The 18,706-nt window shown below is 40.8% G+C and overlaps 1 protein-coding gene and 1 long non-coding RNA gene across 3 annotated transcripts; one reads left to right on the forward strand and one right to left on the reverse strand.

Annotated features, from left to right (window-relative positions):
* Positions 1-1,241: 1,241 nt before the first annotated feature.
* Positions 1,242-18,064, forward strand: PRDX4 (peroxiredoxin 4). Of its 2 annotated transcripts, XM_036439630.1 has the most exons (8): positions 1,242-1,599; positions 5,553-5,670; positions 7,763-7,879; positions 10,588-10,710; positions 13,801-13,931; positions 14,928-14,962; positions 17,690-17,736; positions 17,954-18,064. In XM_036439630.1, the coding sequence occupies exons 1-8, from the start codon at positions 1,356-1,358 to the stop codon at positions 17,955-17,957; spliced, it is 819 nt and encodes a 272-aa protein (XP_036295523.1). In that variant the 5' UTR covers positions 1,242-1,355; the 3' UTR covers positions 17,958-18,064. The 2 variants fall into 2 exon arrangements, with proteins under 2 accessions (XP_036295523.1, XP_036295522.1); XM_036439629.2 differs by lacking the exon at positions 17,690-17,736 and having other exon boundaries at positions 1,244-1,599.
* Positions 3,248-5,582, reverse strand: LOC123652432. The gene is made up of 2 exons (XR_006741781.1): positions 4,893-5,582; positions 3,248-4,659 (listed from the first exon to the last, which is right to left on the reverse strand). It is a non-coding gene; the product is annotated as an uncharacterized LOC123652432 (long non-coding RNA).
* Positions 18,065-18,706: the final 642 nt, after the last annotated feature.

The raw sequence follows: 18,706 nt of genomic DNA on the forward strand, positions 1-18,706 counted from the left end.
CTCCCGTAATGGCGGCAGGCCCACCTGCTGTAATGGCGGCAGGACCGGCTCCCGGATGGCGGCAGGCCAACAGTAGAGTAGCAAAGGCGGGCGCTTTTGGGAAGAGATGGGCCTAGAAGGACGAGCCGGGCCTCACACAATGCTGACAGCTGGCAGAAGGGAGGGCAGGGGAGCGGAGACCCGGCACAGTGGACGCCATTACTGGGCCTCCCACCAGTTATGCTTCCGGGTGGCCGCGGACTGGGCATGCGCCTTTCGGCCTGCCCCCGGGGCGCATGCGCCAGCGGCTGTGAGGGCGGGGCACAGCGGGCAGGGCCAGGAGGGACACGTGTGAACAGGGCGGGTGTCCTGTCTGCCTCGAAGGGCCGTCGCAGGTGTAAGGATAGGTTCCTGGGAGATAAAGATGAATTCCACACCCACTTGGATCCCAGGGAGCTGGCAGGCTGATAGCCTTCTGTGGGATTCAGAAATAAGACAGCAGCTCCCAGGAGGATAAAGGGATTCTGGCCCCTATAATATGATAGGATAATTGTCATCAAATGGAACCATAATGTCCTGGGAGAAAGTCTAGGAACTTTTCAAGTCTTGATGGGAAAAACAGAAGAAAAGATACCTTGAGGCAGGCTTAGGTCACCTAAGTGCCTGGCTGCCCTTGCTTGCTGGAGAATAAATGATTAGACCAGTGGCATGCAAACTCATTAGTCAACAGAGCGGCAAACCAAGGCTCGCCAGCCGCATCTGGTTCGCGAGCCATAATTTGCCGACCACTGGATTAGACAGACCTTTCTTCTCCCGAGTTTCTCGGGACTTAAAAGATCTGCAACTAGCGGGGGTAGCCATGGCACTGTTCACAGATCACTACAAGGAAAAGACTGTTACAAGCATAAAATGCAGGCGGATCAGGGGCAGACAGGTTAGTTTCAGTTCGTTAAGGGGGATGGCGGGCGGTGTTGAGGCTTTTGGGAAGAGATGGCCGGGGAACCGTGCACAGGATGGAATCTTAAGGCCAGGCCAGTCACTGGCCTCTCCACAAACAGCTTTCGCTGAGGGGCTGCGCGCCAGACAGGTCTTCCCCAAGGCGCAGGCGCAAAAGCGGGCCGCTGCCAGCAGGCCACGTGGCAGGGCTCAGGGTTGGGGGGGGGGGGGGTGAGGGGACTGCGGTGGGAGTCGGGGCAGCCTGGAATCCGGCGAGCGGAACGCCGGGAGGGGGCGCAGGGGGCGGGGGGCGGGGGAGGGCGGGGCAGCTCTCGCGAGGCCGCGCAGGCTCGCGGCGTGACCAGCGCGCGATCGGCGCTGCCTGGCGGCGGGAGAAGTAGCGCTCGCGCCAAAGAACGTGCTTCTGCGCTCGCGTGGTCATGGAGGCGCCGGGGTTGCCTCCAGCCGCGAAGACTCCAGCCGCCAGCCGGAGCCTCAAGCTGCTGCTGCTGCCGCTGCTGCTGTTCCTGCTGCTGGCCCAGACCCTGCGGGGCTCGGAGGCGGAGGAGAGGCCCCGAACCCGGGAAGAGGAGTGCCACTTCTACGCGGGGGGACAAGTGTACCCCGGGGAGGCGTCCCGAGTGTCGGCCGCCGACCACTCCCTGCACCTCAGCAAAGCCAAGAGTAGGTGGTGCCCCGCCGAGGGGGGGTGAGCGGTGGCTGAGGGAGGCGGGAAGTTGGGAGGACCGGGAGACACGTGTGTCCTGCTTAGGCTCCCGGGGAGCCTGACTGGGGCGGCGCCCCCCACCCCCACCCCCCGCCCGGCCTGACTCTGGTCCCCGGGCCTGGCTCTTTGGGAGCAGGGCAAGGGTGGAGGGTTCCTGCTGTGAGAAAAGGATTGTTTCCATTAATCAGATTTTGTAAGTAGTGGTTACCCCAAAAGCCGCAGAAAAAGCAAAGAGGGTGGTCCAGGTCCCGGGCTTGCAGGCATCGGAGGATGTTGTGCAAACTGAAACACTTCCTCAAACATTGCAAAGCGGCTGCAGCCGATCGCGTCTGTTTCCAAGTCCTAGTCCAGGGAAGACTGGGTTAAGTTGAATAATGATTCATAGAAAGTTTGGTTAAACAGAAAATTGGCCAAACAAAATGTTCAGGAGAGCAAACATGTCACCTTTTTTCTTTGTTTTCATCGTATAAAGACTATGAAAAGCCCTTCCCCAAAGCCTATAATAAATGGGTATTCTTTGTGTCTCTTAGAAGTGAAGAACTTCTTACAGGGTGTGTTTTGAAGGCTCTTTGTAAGGAAAGGAAGAGAAAGGAGGTTCAACGTAATGTGTTTTGGTTGATGATAAACCTCCTGGCAAATTTGTGTCCTGCCAGTTTGGCTTTTGATTATTTACATTTCTGTCCAGTGTACACAGGTAATGGCCACTTTCAGGAAGGACACGTCAGGCTGAGATACTGAGAAAGCTATCGCCTGCTGCCTCTAAGATTAGCCAAAAAGAAGTGGGCAGGGACTAAAGGATAAAGACTGTCCCTTGCTTGCTTTTAAGTAACCTGCTTTTCCTACCGCATTCTGAAGATGTGTATTGTGGTTCAATTACACCATTTCTATGCCCATATTCAGTGAAAAGAGTGTGCTTCACAGTTACCAATCCTCAGTGTTAAGTGGGATGTTATAACTTAGGACAGAGTGGGAGTAATAAGTGAGAAAAACTGTTTTGCCTTCTTAAACATGTGCAGTTCCTTCCTCCTGAAAACTTGGATTTTGTGTAAAAAACCAGTCTCGCGCTGTTGTTGTTTTTTTAAACAACATGTGTATTAGGTATTTCGCAGGAGGCTTTAGCTGGGTTCTCTGCTCAGGATCTTAACAAAGTGCAGTCAAGATGTTGGCTGGGCTGCATTCCTTTCCAACATCATCTTCCCAACCCACATGGTGGTTGGCAGAATTCAGTTCTTGAGGTTAAGGACAGGGTCCCTGTTTTCTTCCTGGCTGTGACCTGGTGCCACGCTTAATTCCTAGGAACCAGCTGCTTGCAGTTTCTTTCTTTCTTTCTTTCTTTTTTAATATATTTTATTGGTTTTTTTACAGAGAGGAAGAGAGAGGGATAGAGAGTCAGAACCATCGATGAGAGAGAATCATCGATCAGCTGCCTCCTGCACACCCCCCTCTGGGGATGTGCCCACCACCAAGGTACATGCCCTTGCCCGGAATTGAACTTGGGACCTTCCAGTCCGCAGGCCGAAGCTCTATCCATTGAGCTAAACCGGTTTCGGCTGCTTGCAGTTTCTTTATTCTCAGGCCCTCTCACCGCATAGCAGCTTATTTTGTCAAGGCCAGCAGGGGAGAATCTTTGAGTCCCAGTCTTGCGCTTTTAAAATCACAGTATTTCAAAGTGTCGTTTGTTTCACTTACCTGGGAAGATCTTTTGAACTGTGTCAGGCATTGCATATTTCCCATAAGAAACAAATCCCATCCAAGTCTGCTCATAAAAGCAAAAACCAGTGGTAATAGATTTCCCTTGACCAGACAACGTCTTCACATGTTAGATATTTGCTACATCTCTGTGTCGTGTAGGTTCATCTAGAATTAAAGATACGAGGACTTTTATTCATAAAGTGGAATATTATTAAGGTCATACTTTAAAATAATTTTTAGTGACATGAAAACTGCAAATGATTTACTGTTGGTTTTTTTTTTTTAAAGGGCTGCAACAAGATCCAAATTTGTGTTTAAAGGAAAGACATCAGAACGTTAACAGTAGTTAAATTAATGGGGTTATGGGAAGAGGAGGTTTAAATATCCTTTATACTGCTTTGCATTTGCCGGAATCTGTTGCATGATTTATATTCAAGATTTCAATACACACAAGGGGTTGCTTTGGGGATTCTATTTATAGATCGTAGCAAAGTTAACTGCATTCTTTTTTTGCTCCACAAATTGATGACAGGTTTTTTTTCTTTGAATTAACTTTGTAATTCTTAAGAACCCAAAATTGTCAAACTCAGAATTTTGAGAACAAAATTTATTTCTCAGACTTGGTTGTCCTCATATGCTAGCATCATTAAGGAATAACAGGTCATTTATTATTCCTACCACAAATTTACTTAACATATCCTGTTAACCAACCCCATTGAGTAACATTTTCAGTAATGTATACAAAGCATGTATAGTTCAGTACCCTTCTACTAACTTAATTCCCCCCCCCTTGACCTTACCTAATCAGATCAGGATATTTATATGAGGTAGGCTGCTGACTCAAGACAAGTAATCACATGCTATATATTCACTTCACAGAGAAATTCATCTTAAGTTTATGTCTCTTTTCAGAGTGACCAAAAATGCTGGCTATTATACCAAATATAGTAAATGCTGGCTATTATGAGCCTTACTTTCTAGGAACCATAGTCAGACTTGGAAGCAAGGATTGACTTCCATATGTGTAATGGTTCTGAAAGTTCAAGTGTTATCTGAATGTAACAGAAGGTATATTCTCAAAGCATGTTGGCTAGAATTGCAGCATGCCCTTACAAGAGAGCAGCACCAACTATTCAATTTGCATTAGGTCACTTGAAACCTGTTCAGGGGGGTCTTTTCTTTCAAAGCCCTCTAGGAAAAGAATCCCATGGTCTGGGATTGTGCACTTCCGGCCTGATGTATTTGTACATTTCCTACTCTTTGAGTGTGGCTACAGGTCCTCCGTGAGTATGTGAGAAACTGGCCAAATGTTTAAATCAGTACACCTGAACTGAAACCGGTTTGGCTCAGTGGTAGAGCGTCGTCTGCGGACTGAAAGGTCCCGGGTTCGATTCCAGTCAGGGGCATGTACATTGGTTGCGGGCACATCCCCGGTAGGAGGTGTGCAAGAGGCAGCTGGCCGATGTTTCTCTCTCATCGACGTTTCTAGCTCTCTATCCCTCTCTCTTCCTCTCTGTAAAAAAATCAATTAAAAAATAAAATAAATAAATCAGTACACCTGAAAGACTGCCATTAGGGAAAGGCATACCTAATTATCTGAAATATATTAAGTTATTCAACTTGGAGGGGCTATAGTGAAGGATCCAGTAGAGGGTAGTGCAGGGATGGGATGTAGGGGAGGGGGTTCCTGTGAGCATGAATAGAATTAAAAGCATTGTCAATAACCTCCAACTGAAATTGAGCATTACTTTCCATTATAAACATCAGCAACAAACCACATTAGCTTCAGCAGGACTTGCTTGGACCTGTTGTCAATAGACCCCCAGGTATTTTCATGCCATATTCTGGTTGTTGGTTGTTACAGGTATCCTGAAACATTTACACTCTTCACTATTTTTGGTAGTTAATTAGATCACTGCTAGATCTTGCATTTTTAAAGTCTCAATATAAGGGAACATGTATTACCACATCACCAATATGGGTCTGTTGTCAAATTTTGATCATTTCATTTTAATATAATTTTTCTGCTTTGTAATTCTGTATATTTGATTTTATATATCCAATAACACTATTCTGAGAAGTATGTAAGCTTCACCAGACTGCTAAAGAGGTCCAAAGGTTTAGAACCCTTGATTTTCAGTAATTTCCTAAAGCTCTCCTCCTGTCGTCCCATCAGTTTTCTCAGTGTTATAAAACATCCTCTATTTTTCTTCCTTAGTTTCCAAGCCAGCACCTTATTGGGAAGGAACCGCTGTGATAAATGGAGAATTTAAGGAGCTCAAGTTAACTGATTACCACGGGAAATACCTGGTTTTTTTCTTCTACCCGCTTGATTTGTAAGTAATACATGTACACAGCAGCTAGTAAGACCTCAGTTATTACCAATCATTAATCAAGGTCAGGACTCGATCCCCAGCAGAGGGTGTGTAGGAGGCAGCTGATCAATGATTCCCATCATTGATGTCCTCTCTCCCTCTCTCTTCTCTGAAATCAATAAAAATATATAGTTTAAGAATAGTTTCTTTACAAAAAATAAGATAGGCTAGATTTGGCCTGTGGCTGAAAGTTTGCTGACACCTAGTCTATCCAAATGGGAAGGATTCTCAAAAAAATGAGTACATGGAGATAAATACAAGTCATGAAGCTACATAATACGTAACCTTTTAAATTAAGCTTGACTAGCTGAAATGTATAATCTAATTTCCAATAGAAACCAGAAGTTGAAGTCTTAATATATAAAAAGTATAGGCCTTCTAAATTCATGTTCTAAAACCAAAGTTAAAACGTATGTAAAATAAAACATTAAATCTGAATTCTGAAATTAGTCTAACATAGCAGACAAATACACTGTCTCTCCAGTGTTATTTAAAACTCCATAATGAATAAGACATAGCTAATTATGCATGATGCTAGCAATGGTCTCCTGGCTAAGATAGCTTCTTTCTGTTGTTACTGTATAAAGTCAGACAGGACCTAGTTAGATAAGGAAGAATTCTCAGGCATTTGCCACAGTCCATAAGGATGAAAGTCGCAAACAATCCTTCAGTTTTCTGCCAGACCCTTTTCTCTGTCTTCACTAATAAGTCAGGCAAATGTGTCTCTAAATAGCATTTCTTGGGATAACAGGAAGGAAGGCAGGGCCTGACCATACCTACATTGTGGAAAATATTAAAAATACACAGTATAGCCCAGGTTCCAGGGACATAGTCTAGAACTTTCTGCTTGCATATGACAGTCCTTCACTTGAACCACTGAAACATTTGAAAAGCCTATGTTGGGGGGTGGTAGGAACTTGGCCCCTAAATCTACATTTTTTTTAAACTTTCTTGGCCATCACACACCATAGGAAATAAATGTTTAATTGCTGCCCAATACACTTACACACACATAAACGGTAACATTCAGTCTGTATGCACCAGTACAGCCATGCTATACTGAAATACTGAAAAACTTCCATACCAGAGGGTAAATAGCCACTTTCTCAACCCCTTCCCCAAGTTGCTCCTCCTACCTGATCCTTTTTCGAAACCTCCAGCACTAAAGCCAATCTATATATATAAAAGGCTAAGCAATTGGCCCGTAGGCATGACATACATGCACTGACCACCAGGGGCAGATGCTCAACATAGGAGCTGCTAAGTGACAGTAACTGCAGAGTGCGCTCTTGCACTCCAGGACCCCTTGGGGCATGTCAGACTGCCGGTTTTGGCCTGATCCCCACAGACCAGGCTGAGGGACCCCGCTCACTCCGCAGACACCCTTTGAGCCCTGGCACCACCCCAGGTGTGGCCGGCCAGGGAGGGACCATGGGAGGGACCCAGTCTCAACCAGCCCTGCCCCGCCTGCCACTTTCTAATTAATTTCCTTTCAGTGTGCATGAATCCGTACACTTGGCCTCTAGTTTTGAAATAAGGTTGTTAAGTGTTTTTAGTATTATTCCTGAACACACACATATATGTACATGCACTGGTATATACATGTTTCATAACTTACCCTTACTGTGAAGGATGTATTCTCATATTTTCTAAAACGCTAATTGGAACTCAGTAAATTGACTTAATTCCTACCACAGCTTGAAAAACAATTCCCTAAGGTAATATTCTCTAAATAATACCCTTCTGACAACGGGACTTTATCAAAAAATAGAAGGAATGGGAGGGCATTTCCTCATTTCCAAAATCCAAATAGATGCATCTAGCTCATAAGGCTGGTATAGGAATGTAAAAATCATGAAATGTCAGATTTGTATAGATCCTTTGAAAGCTGTAAAGCATTTTAGACTACTCAATATTGAGAGGATTCTTATATAAAGTTGTTCTTAATGTGCATTTTTATATACTAAATGTGTTTGTAAAGACTTGAGTCATTTCAAAACTCGCATATATGTGTATTTTGAAAATACTGAATATATTTTCTTTTTACTTTCAGCACTTTTGTATGTCCAACTGAAATTATCGCCTTTGGTGATAGAATTGAAGAATTTAGATCCATAAACACTGAAGTGGTGGCATGCTCTGTCGATTCTCAGTTTACCCATTTGGCCTGGTCAGTATCTTACATTTACATTTGTAGGGGGGGAAATGGATTTACTTTTAAATTATTGGCAGACAACTCAACATTATAGGAATACAGTTATTTATCAGACAATTCAGATTTGTCTGAGTAAAGCTATTTCAATGAAGTTACATAAAAATAAAATTGAGGGGGAAAGTTCAATGCAAAAGATGTCCATAACAAAAACTATTGAGTTGCATGATTATTTTATTATGACAAATTTTGGGTAGCCTTCATCTGGGGGGGGAATGTTTAAAATACCATTTCTCTGTTATACAGTTGTATAGTATAAAGCCAAATTCAAAATAGCTTTTATAATTTTCCAGAAGCAATGATTTTTTATTTTAGAAATATTTTAATTACCGTATTTTTCGGACCATAAGACGCTCCGGACCATAAGATGCACCAGTTTTTAGAGAAGAGAAATGAAGAAAAAAAGATTCTGAAACAAATAGTGTCCTAAAATATTTTATGTGCATTAAAACCCAACATCACAGTCATAAACACATGTAATCAACCCTGTAAAGTAAACAGCAGCATTTAGAACCATTTTAGAGCCGGGCAAGCACACGGAGACCACACAGAGCTGGGCAAGTAAAAAAACTTTTTTTTTTAAAGTATATGTGTAGGCTATATTTGGACCATAAGACGCAGGGACTTTTCCCCCCACTTCTGGGGGGGAAAAAGTGCGTCTTATGGTCCGAAAAATACGGTAATTGTTTCACCTAATTAATTGCAAGTTAAAGTTTCAAAGGTGGGAAGAAACAGCATTCCCAAACACACAGGTGGTTCAGCATTTCTGGAAAATAGTTGGGTAACATGTTTCAGAATCTGAAATGTGTGTGTTGATGTGTTCTTAATCATGTCCACAGTTTTTTGCACAAAATGTTATGCATGGTAAAGACTGTTCATTGTTTTAGCCGAAACCAGTTTGGCTCAGTGGATAGAGCGTTGGCCTGCGGACTGAAAGGTCCAAGGTTCGATTCCGGTCAAGTGCATGTACCTTGGTTGCAGGCACATCTCCAGTGGGGGAGGAGGGATGCAGGAGGCAGCTGATCGATGTTTCTTTCTCATCGATGTTTCTGACTCTCTATCCCTCTCCCTTCCTCTCTGTAAAAACTCAATAAAATATATATAAAAAATAATTATCACTATAAAAAAACTTAACATTAAATTCATAGAGTAACAAATTCAAAACAAGTTTTCCTCCATTTACAATTATGTGTACATATAAATTATATGTGCATGTATATGTATATAAAACTAAAATTTTAATTGGTTCAGGAGCCACAACTTATTATAATTTAATTTATATTACCTTAAGTACTTAACTCTCAAGTATTTTTTAAAGCAACTATATATTTTATTTTATTTTCCTTGAGTATCCCAAAAATATAAGCAATTCTTGCAATCTAATAAATAGATGTGGTGCATCTTAAGTCCTTTTAAATTGTTTCGTTACTATTTGTAAACTGAATAAAATTTCAATTTACACATTTTAAATTGGAATCAGAAGGTATATGTTATTCTAATATGCCAAATGCTCTTAAACATTATAAATAACTCATTATACAAATAGGTACTAATTATTTCTCAATGTAAGAATATTAAAACTATGGGTTTAATTTGCTTTATCACTTCTATAGTTAATTCTGTATCTCCATATGATTAAAACAAATCCACTAAGGGAAAACATCTATGCCATCCCAAATAATTTGGGATTGTCTTTCCAAGGAATTCTTGGGTATGCATTCTCAGCTGGATAGGTTTCATGTCAACCAGAGATTTCTACTTGGATGTCAGAACTGGAGCTGCAGACATGGGGAGCATTATTTCCCTGTTTGCTGGCTGCTATGTCAATGTCTTCCAGTTGGGGCACCAGCCCACATCCCCCCGTTTCAACTTAAAGAATACTTAAATCTCAAAACTTATGTGTCTGAGATTATAACTAACCTCCTTCACTGCTGCAAGTAGACTGCATTTCTTTGTCTCTCAGAATATTAAAATATCCCATTGTTTGCCTGACTCTCAAGGAATTGCCTGATGATCACAATTCTAAGGTTATGCTTATGACAGTGTCTATTCTTTATGCATTAATTCTACTTTTAGAAATTAATCAGACAAGTGTATAATGTTAAGAGTACAAGGATGTGCCGAAGCCAGTTTGGCTCAGTGGATAGAGCATCGGCCTGGGGATTGAAAGGTCCCGGGTTCGATTCTGGTCAACGGCATGTACCTTGGTTGCAGGCACATCCCCAGTATGGGGCGTGCAGGAGGCAGCTGATAGATGTTTCTCTCTCATTGATGTTTCTAACTCTCTATCTCTCTCCCTTCCTCTCTGTAAAAAATCAATAAAATATATATTTTTTAAAAAGAACGCAAGGATGTTCCCAGCAGTGTTTATAAGAGGAAAAAAAAATTGAAGCAATTTAAATGTATGTCGGTAGAGATTAGTAAAATGTGGTATGTTTATACATTAAAAATGTGATGTGTAGCTCCATATTTAGTATTTAAAGGATATGAATATATTGTTAAGTGGGGGAAAGGGCAAGAAAATAGAATGCATATTAGCCTGTCTTTTTTAGAGAAAGAATGGGTGTGTGGCGTTTGTCCATGTGTGTGCACATGCAGAGAAAAAGTGCTGTTTTGATATATGCCATTTACTTGACTCTAAGAGGTAAATGTTCTGTTTGTTACAGGATCAACACCCCTCGAAAACAAGGAGGACTTGGACCAATAAAGATTCCACTTCTTTCAGATTTGACCCATCAGATTGCAAAGGACTACGGTGTATATCTGGAAGACTCAGGCCACACTCTTAGGTACCTTTTTAGTGGTTTTACATTATGACCAATCCAAATATATTTGTCACCCTCATTGAAACGGAGTTGGGAGAGACAAAGTTTGATCAAGAAATATTTGCTCTACTTGCAAAAATGGTATACTCTTTAAAATAATTAGTGCCATAGACTGTTAGAGCTGGAATATTATCTAAAGGTCTTTGACCAACCCTATTTTTATTTTACAGATAAACAGATTCATAGAGTTCCATGAACTTAGCCAGAGAAATATAATTAGTTAATGGCAGAGTGTAGACTTGAACCCTGGTCCCCAAACTCTTTGTCCATTTCTTTCTCCTCTTCTCCAAACTGACTCTAATAATGGTTTTCCTTAATACAAGTATCATAGTATTTAGCAAATCTTTGTCTTTGGAAAGGAAAATTAAGGAAATATTTTACCCAACAGCTCTCACTGGGTTACTTGAGCTAATAAATGCTAATAGAATTCTTTGGGTGAAAAGGGACAGTTTTAGCTTAAAACAACTAATTTTGGTATAGTCGTGTTATTTATTAGCTTTTCAATGCTAATAGCTTCTTTTTTTTAAGTGTTTTTTTGTGAAAGTTTCATTATTTTATAATCCTGTTTTTTTAATAACAGCTTGACTGAGATATATCATATACTATATGACTCACCCAATATAAAGCATACAATGCAATACTTTTAGTATATTGAGTTTTGCAGTGATCACCACAATCAATTTTAGAACATTTTCATTATTCCAAAAACAAACCTCATACCCATTTTATTCCCCCTTTTCTCTAATTTTCTAGTTCCTACTACTGCCTGCCTTGTTTTAGTGACACACATCTTCATAGATTCTTAGTAAAAGATCTTTAGAAGGTAAAATGGTTTGAGACCTTACATATCAGATAATGTTTTTATTCTACTCTCATGATGATTAATAATTTGGCTGGATATAGAATTGTAGATTGAAAGGCAATTTTTCTGCAAACATTTGAAAGCATTGCCCTGCTTCCTTTAGCTTCTGGGGTTGTTATTGAGATGTCTTTTGCCATTTTAATTTCAGATTTTTGTACAAATGACCTGTTTCTTCTCTGTGGAAGAGACATACATGTATTAATATATTACACCAAGTGTGGCAAATGTATTAATCTCAAAGTCTACCAAAGAAACAGTTCGCAAAATTAAAACAGAAGACAAAAGCTAGAATTTGCTAGCAATAGAAAGGCAGATTTGTTTTTGTGTGGTGTGTGTTACAGAGGAAAGCTCAAAATTTTAGATCAGGCTCACTTACTTCAGAACAGAGTTGATTACCATTGACAACAGTTTTCAGCTGTAAAAGCAGCTACATGAAATAACACCCATAAAATAACTAGTGGTCCAGTGCACGAAATTCATGCACATTGATTAGAGGAAATAATTTAATATTGCTACTTGCCCTTTCTCTATAATAGAAGTGTCAGAGATGAAAGAAAATTAGTAAAATGTATATGAAGACCTTCCTCCTGTCAGAGTCTGGGGTGCACCATGGGACCCAGAATCAAGTCCCTGCCCTCCCACATGCTCCTCAAAAATCGTGTGAGACCCAGACCCGGCCAGTCCCACCCTGTCAAGCCCCACCGAGCAGAAGGCATAGCCTCAGGTGCCCTGGCTGGGGGGCATGGCCTGAATCCCCCAGCCCAGACCGGAGCAGGGGATGTGCCTTGAGGTCCCCCATCAAGCCCAGCCTGAGATCCCACATCAAGCACCGCCAGGTGGGGGGGTGCAGCCTCAGGTCCCCCATCAAGCCCCACTGGGCAGGGGGTACAGCCAGCCTGAGTTTCCCTTACCCAGCACTGGGGTTGCACCCGCTGGGTGGGTGGGCACAGCCTAAGGTCCCCTGTCAAGCCCCATGGGTGCAGGGGAGGGCTTAGCCTCAGGTCCCTGCTGATTGCTCATTAAAGCTCCTTAAGGAAACTTGGCCTCAGCTGTGGGAGCAGCCATCTTTGTGATGGAGTGATGGTCAATTTGCATATTACTCTTTTATTAGATAGGATAATTAAGCAAGTTGACCTAGTCCAAGGGTAGTGAGTCCTAGTTATTTCAGACATCAAGTTGCTCACTCAAAAAATGTATTGTGAGATAAGCACAAATACTTTAGTAATGTTTAATATGATTATGAAATAGATATGTAATACCATGTATTTATACTAAAAATATCCCATCATTTATAATACTTGTACACAAGCAATTAGTCCCAGTATCTGAGATCTTTTTCTAATCTAAAGTAAGTATTAGATTGAAATTCATATTGACATAAATAAATAAACAATAAATTCTTTGAAAAATTTTTTCTCTAGTCTACTTTAACTCTTGCAATGCCATCACAATCTCAGTAACAGGTCTTTTAAATCAAACTGCTTCATTACCGTGTTTCCCTGAAAATAAGACATCCTCTAAAAATAAGACCTAGTGCATGGAAAAATAAAACATCCCCTGAAAATAAGATCTAGCACATCTTTGGGAACAAAAATTAATATAAGACACTGTCTTATTTTCAGGGAAACAGGGTAGTCCCCAGGCCATAGAGTCACACATACTTAGAGGGAAAGGTGACTTCACTTATATTGGTAACCTTTCTTTTTCCACCATTAAAAGGAAATAAAAAGACATTCCAAACAGCCAGTGAAGAGAAAGATGGATCACTCCTTCACTTCAAGGAAGACTCTGCTGTGTAGTTTCCTCATTTCATTTCCAGTACAATAAAATCCCAAACCTAGTGCACGTGAAGATTAAGCTATAAATACTACAGGACATTTCAGAGACCAAAACAAAATTTTAAAGCTAATGGGGGGCTGGGGGATGGTAAGAGAAGTTAAAGGAGAAATGTATACCTGAAACCTGTGTCATTTCGTTAACCAATGTCACCCCAATAAATTTAACCTTTTAAAAAATTTAAAGCTGCAATTTAACAATTATAATCCCAAATTGTATAGTAGATACGTGTGTGTGTGTGTGTGTTAGTCAAGTGTGTTGATTCTGTATAACAATTCTGTGTGGATTCACATTAACAAGTATTTGTCTTAACTGAGGTGAAATGGCCTCACCCCTACCACTTTTGTGTTTTATAGAGGTCTCTTCATTATTGATGACAAAGGGATCCTAAGACAGATTACTCTCAATGACCTTCCTGTGGGCAGATCAGTGGATGAGACACTACGTTTGGTTCAAGCATTCCAGTACACCGATAAACATGGAGAAGGTACTCTTTCCTTCCAAACATCATAGCCTTTTGATTTTTTAGTTTGAGAAGAGGTAGCAGTATAACTAGTTTGGTTTATTATCCTATAAGTACATCGGATGGTTCCAAAGTCATCTGATTGACTGTTTTCAAATCATTAGCTAATCTTTTTAGTAAATCAAATTATTAAAGTGATTTTAATGAAATATCACTAATATATTCTACTAACTGAATTAAAAGATCCAAAAGTATTCATTATTTGCATAGTCCTTTTGGATAAGCACAAAGAAAAGTTTCTGCTGCTGTAATATTTCAAATTATGTTTCTAAAACTTAAAATGTACCATTCTAGCAATATTTAGTAACGTAGGTTTTATTTGCATCGGTACATTATTTGATTTAGATTTTTTCCTCAATGTAATTCAGTAATCAGCAAGGTTATTCAGGATCACACAAGTAATCTATTCATCCTTTCACTCCAAGTTTTTGCGGTAGCTAAATGGGAAAGGTCAGATTTTCCTAAAATAAAATATATGTTTTATATTTCTTTCAAATGTGTAACTCAGTGCCTGGGTCAAGTTATATTCCAAATAAAATCCTACTTTCTGAATAATTTTAAAGTCTCTTTTGACAAACAGCAAATCAGCTTATTTTAAGTTTATGTACATTGAGAAATTTTTGCCATGCCCAGACCTTTCAGTTCACCACATCCCAAAAGTTTCCAACTTTCTTAGAGGAGCACTCAATTTGGTTTTTTATACTGTAAATGCAAGTAAACATAATTGGCAAAAAGGAAAATAGATTAGCTACCTACTGCTACGCTCTGTGACCAAACTTCCTTGGTGCGAGCAAGCAAGCTAAGAGCCAGGTGGTCAGTGGCCTAGAAATGGTCTCATTAATAGAGGCTCCATTTTTATTTTTATTTTTATTTTCATTCGGGAAAAGAAAAGCCAAGAGTTGCTGAAGAGAATTGAACTCTGTTTTTAAATTGTCTTTTACCAATTTTTGTTCCTTTCAGTCTGCCCTGCTGGCTGGAAACCTGGTAGCGATACAGTAAGTCAAATTGATTTTTCTGTTAAGGGGATGTCTGGGACCAAACAAAAATGCCAGCCTTAAGCTCATCTGTAACAGCACTGTCTGGATTTTGTAAATGACTTAAACATTGCTCAGCAAAAGTCAGAAGAGCACAGGCATTCTTTGAACTGTGAAGAGAGTAGCTGACACCGGGGAAAGCAGAAGATAGGACTTCATGCTGTGAATGTTAAAGCTTAATAACCATCAGACTATGTCATTAACATCAACAACAACAAAAGGGAGCAGCGGAAAGTTGGTAGAATCAAAAAAATCAGAGGGCTGGGAGAACATTTGCGGAATTTCTTCCTATATTGTGGGCAAAGAAAACAGTCACAAGCAAAGCTTTTCTATACATGGTAAAAAGCTTTTGAAAAAAAATCAGGCTTAACTAACATTGAAGCTAATGATTCTCTCATCATTTGAAGAAAGAAAAGATTGAAGCAAGTACATTCATAGGGAGGCTGTATAGTTTATAGATAGTCCCTGAAGTAGTCTCTGGCCAAAATACATTAATTAATCTTGAGAGAGAGAGGAAGGGAGAGGAATAGAGAGAGAGAAACATCGATGAGAGAGGAACATCATCGATCAGCTGCCTCCTGCACGGCCCCTGCTGAGGATGGAGCCCACAACCCAGGCTTGTGCCCTGAACCAGCAAACTCCTGGTTCCTGGGCCATGCTCAACCGCTGAGCCATGCCAGCCAGGCTTGAATCTTTAATGAACATGTTATCTTCTAAAAATGAAAGAGTTTTACACAAACTCCAGTTAGGAAAAATACCTAGAGAATTAGAGGAAGAAAGCATTATCTTAGGATAAAAGGAAAATATAGACTCCTAAGACTTTCTTCCTTAGCAAACAACAACAAAACAGTACGATGAGAGGTAGAAATTCACTCTGTAACCTCACTCAGGTTAGTTAAAATAACATTCCATTGATTTAAACTAGTTTCAATAAGTATGCAAAGCAGCTTTGCCCTTACGGGTCAAAGTTAATGCTACAATACAATATTCAACTCCACACAGATCCCTGATGGATTTAAAGTTAAGCGTTAAAGAGACTTTGAGCACTTGGTGCTTTAAATTATAAATCAGTCATTGGGTTAATTTACAGTTATTGAGTGAGGCTCACAGATAGAAATATGAAGCAGAAGCTACAGGTATCACCTAAGAAGCCTTAAAAAGTATCCAGCTCGGGGCACTTCCCCCTGGAGCAAGAGCAGAACCAACAGTGACCGATGCATTAACATCACCTTGTATTGCAGACATGTGCTGAGAGAGCAGGATGAAATAAAGATGAAATATGAAACTAGTACAAGAAATACAGCAGTAGGGGGGGAGGGACTGTATAGTTTATAGACAGTCTCTGAATAAAAAGACAGAAAGAAAGTAGATGGAAAGGAAGTAGGAAAGGGGGATACAGGATCAGAAAAGGTTTTGTGCTGGTGTTTAAGATAGATGAGTTTTTCACCTCTATATCCCTCAGTTTATTCAGTCTCTCTCCAATGCATGTCATTCTTCAGACCAGAACCTCATAGCGGCTCACCGTCACAGGACAAAGTCCGATATTCAGGGCACAGCCTTCAAGCCTTTGCATTCTGTTCCCATCAGTCTCTCCCAGGTCATCTTCCCTGTGATTCACGCACAAATGCTATGCTCCCGCCACATCATGACTCATCTTCCCTCCAATTAAGCCCTGTTTTGTCACACCTTTGTGACTTTGCTCAGGTCTTTCCAGAGCCTGAAATACCTGTCCCCTTCTCTAAATTCTACTCCTCTTTCAAGACCAAATGAAATGTCACCTCCAATCAGAGACCGTCCCTGATGCCATCTCAGCCTCACTGAGTCACACAGCCTGGGTCATACACATCAAAATAGCCACGGACACAGACATCCTTCCCACGTGCTTGTCTGAGCCTCAGAGGTGGTGACCATGGTAGCTATCCTACATCCCCATTGCCCAGTGCACTATTGGCCCTACGTAGTTATTCCATAAGTACCTAAAAATTGAATATTAATTTCAGAGAGGTTATAAACTGACAAAAACATAATGCTCCTTGAAGTGATGCCTGAAAAACTAGGTAATGTTGATTTTATGCTAAAGAAAAATTATGAAGACGACGCATATAGCCCTAACCTGTTTGGCTCAGTGGATAGAGCATCAGCCTGCAAACTGAAAGGTCCCAGGTTCGATTCTGGTCAAGGGCATGTACCTTGGTTTTAAGCACAACCCCAGTAGGAGGTGTGCAGGAGCAGCTGATCAATGTTTCTGTCTCATCGATGTTTCTAACTCACTATCCCTCTTCCTTCCTCTCTGTAAAAAATCAATAAAATATATTTTAAAAAATAAAAATAGAAGACATATAGAACTATCATAAGGTGATTACAAGAGGTTTTTTATATGTAGGGATGGAAGTACTTACCTATAACTATCAAGTAAACAGGTCTAGTAGGGAGCTTTGTTATTGCTTGGAGTATTTTTCCATTCACTAGTTGTTGAAATTAATGCTCCATGGTTGTATTTGAGTATTTTTTTTTTTTTACCTTTGCAGTTTGAGGTTAAAAGGTTGCATTTTGGACCTCCAAAAAAATCCACTTGAACACACTGCCCCCTTTTCTGGTGGTTGGCACCCCAACACTTCACCAGCAGATGATTTCAGAGATACATTAACATCTGTAGCCATGCTCTCTTAATGTGTTTGGTTTAATTAGATCAAACCCGAAGATGCCATGAAAGCCTGGTGGCCGAGAGAAGAGCTGTAAGTAAACTCGGGGGTGCTTGAGTACAGATGTTAATTTACTGACAAATGATTCTCCTTTTGGCATCGCTGAGATTAGTAGGTCAAACAAATCCAGTGTTTCCTATATACACATATATGATATCATTAGCACACAAACACAGTCTTCTTTAGTCAAGAGATGGGAAAGTATTATCAGGCAACTAATGATGAACGATCTGCTTTTTTCTTTCCATAGATAATCCCAGATCCAGCTGGCAAACTGAAGTATTTCGACAAACTGAACTGAAAAATTTCCTCAGGCCACGATGCTTGAATGCCTTCAATAAAAGGCGCCATGTTGTTACCACATTGCGTTACTGTAGTTACTTCTTGGAGAATATAAAACCACCATGTCAGGGTCAGACACTGATGCCAAAAGATAGGCAGTTATCCTCTCTTTCCAAACTAAGAACTGGCCGAAACCGGTTTGGCTCAATGGATAGAGCGTCGGCTTGGGGACTGAAGGGTCCCTGGTTCGATTCCCCGGTAGGGAGTGTGCAAGAGGCAGCTGATCGATGACTCTCTCATCGATGTTTCTAACTCTATCTCCCTTCCTCTCCGTACAAAATCAATAAAATATATTTTTTAAAATGTCCAATGGAATGGAACTAGTAACAACAACAACTGCCATTTATGTGGTACTGCTACCTGCCAGGCATTTTATTCTACAGATGAAACTGAAGCTCAGATCAACTAACTCAAAGTCACACAGCTAGATAGGTAGAAAGAGACTTTGAACCCCAGACGGTCTCCTTCCAGTTCGTGGCTCTTACCACTCATTACTGTTTTCATTCAACACAGCATCTATCGATCGCCTACTCTACACACTTGATATATATCAGCAACCAAAGATAGTTTTCTGCCCTTATGGAGCTCAGTATTTGATTACTGAAGCAGGTGTTGATAGCGTAATTTCTGGAGACCAACAAATGAGTGAAAATACATCCTG

The sequence above is a fragment of the Pipistrellus kuhlii genome, unplaced genomic scaffold (assembly GCF_014108245.1).
Source record: "Pipistrellus kuhlii isolate mPipKuh1 unplaced genomic scaffold, mPipKuh1.p scaffold_m20_p_16, whole genome shotgun sequence".
Taxonomy (NCBI): domain Eukaryota; kingdom Metazoa; phylum Chordata; class Mammalia; order Chiroptera; family Vespertilionidae; genus Pipistrellus; species Pipistrellus kuhlii.

What these genes read in the sequence shown, in the direction of transcription:
- PRDX4 (XM_036439630.1), top strand. Translation starts at nt 1,356, where the DNA reads ATGGAGGCGCCGGGGTTGCCTCCAGCCGCGAAGACTCCAGCCGCCAGC. An exon ending in TTCTTCTACCCGCTTGATTT is followed by an intron (nt 5,671 to 7,762) that starts GTAAGTAATACA and finishes TTTTACTTTCAG; the next exon opens with CACTTTTGTATGTCCAACTG. An exon ending in CACCGATAAACATGGAGAAG is followed by an intron (nt 13,932 to 14,927) that starts GTACTCTTTCCT and finishes TGTTCCTTTCAG; the next exon opens with TCTGCCCTGCTGGCTGGAAA.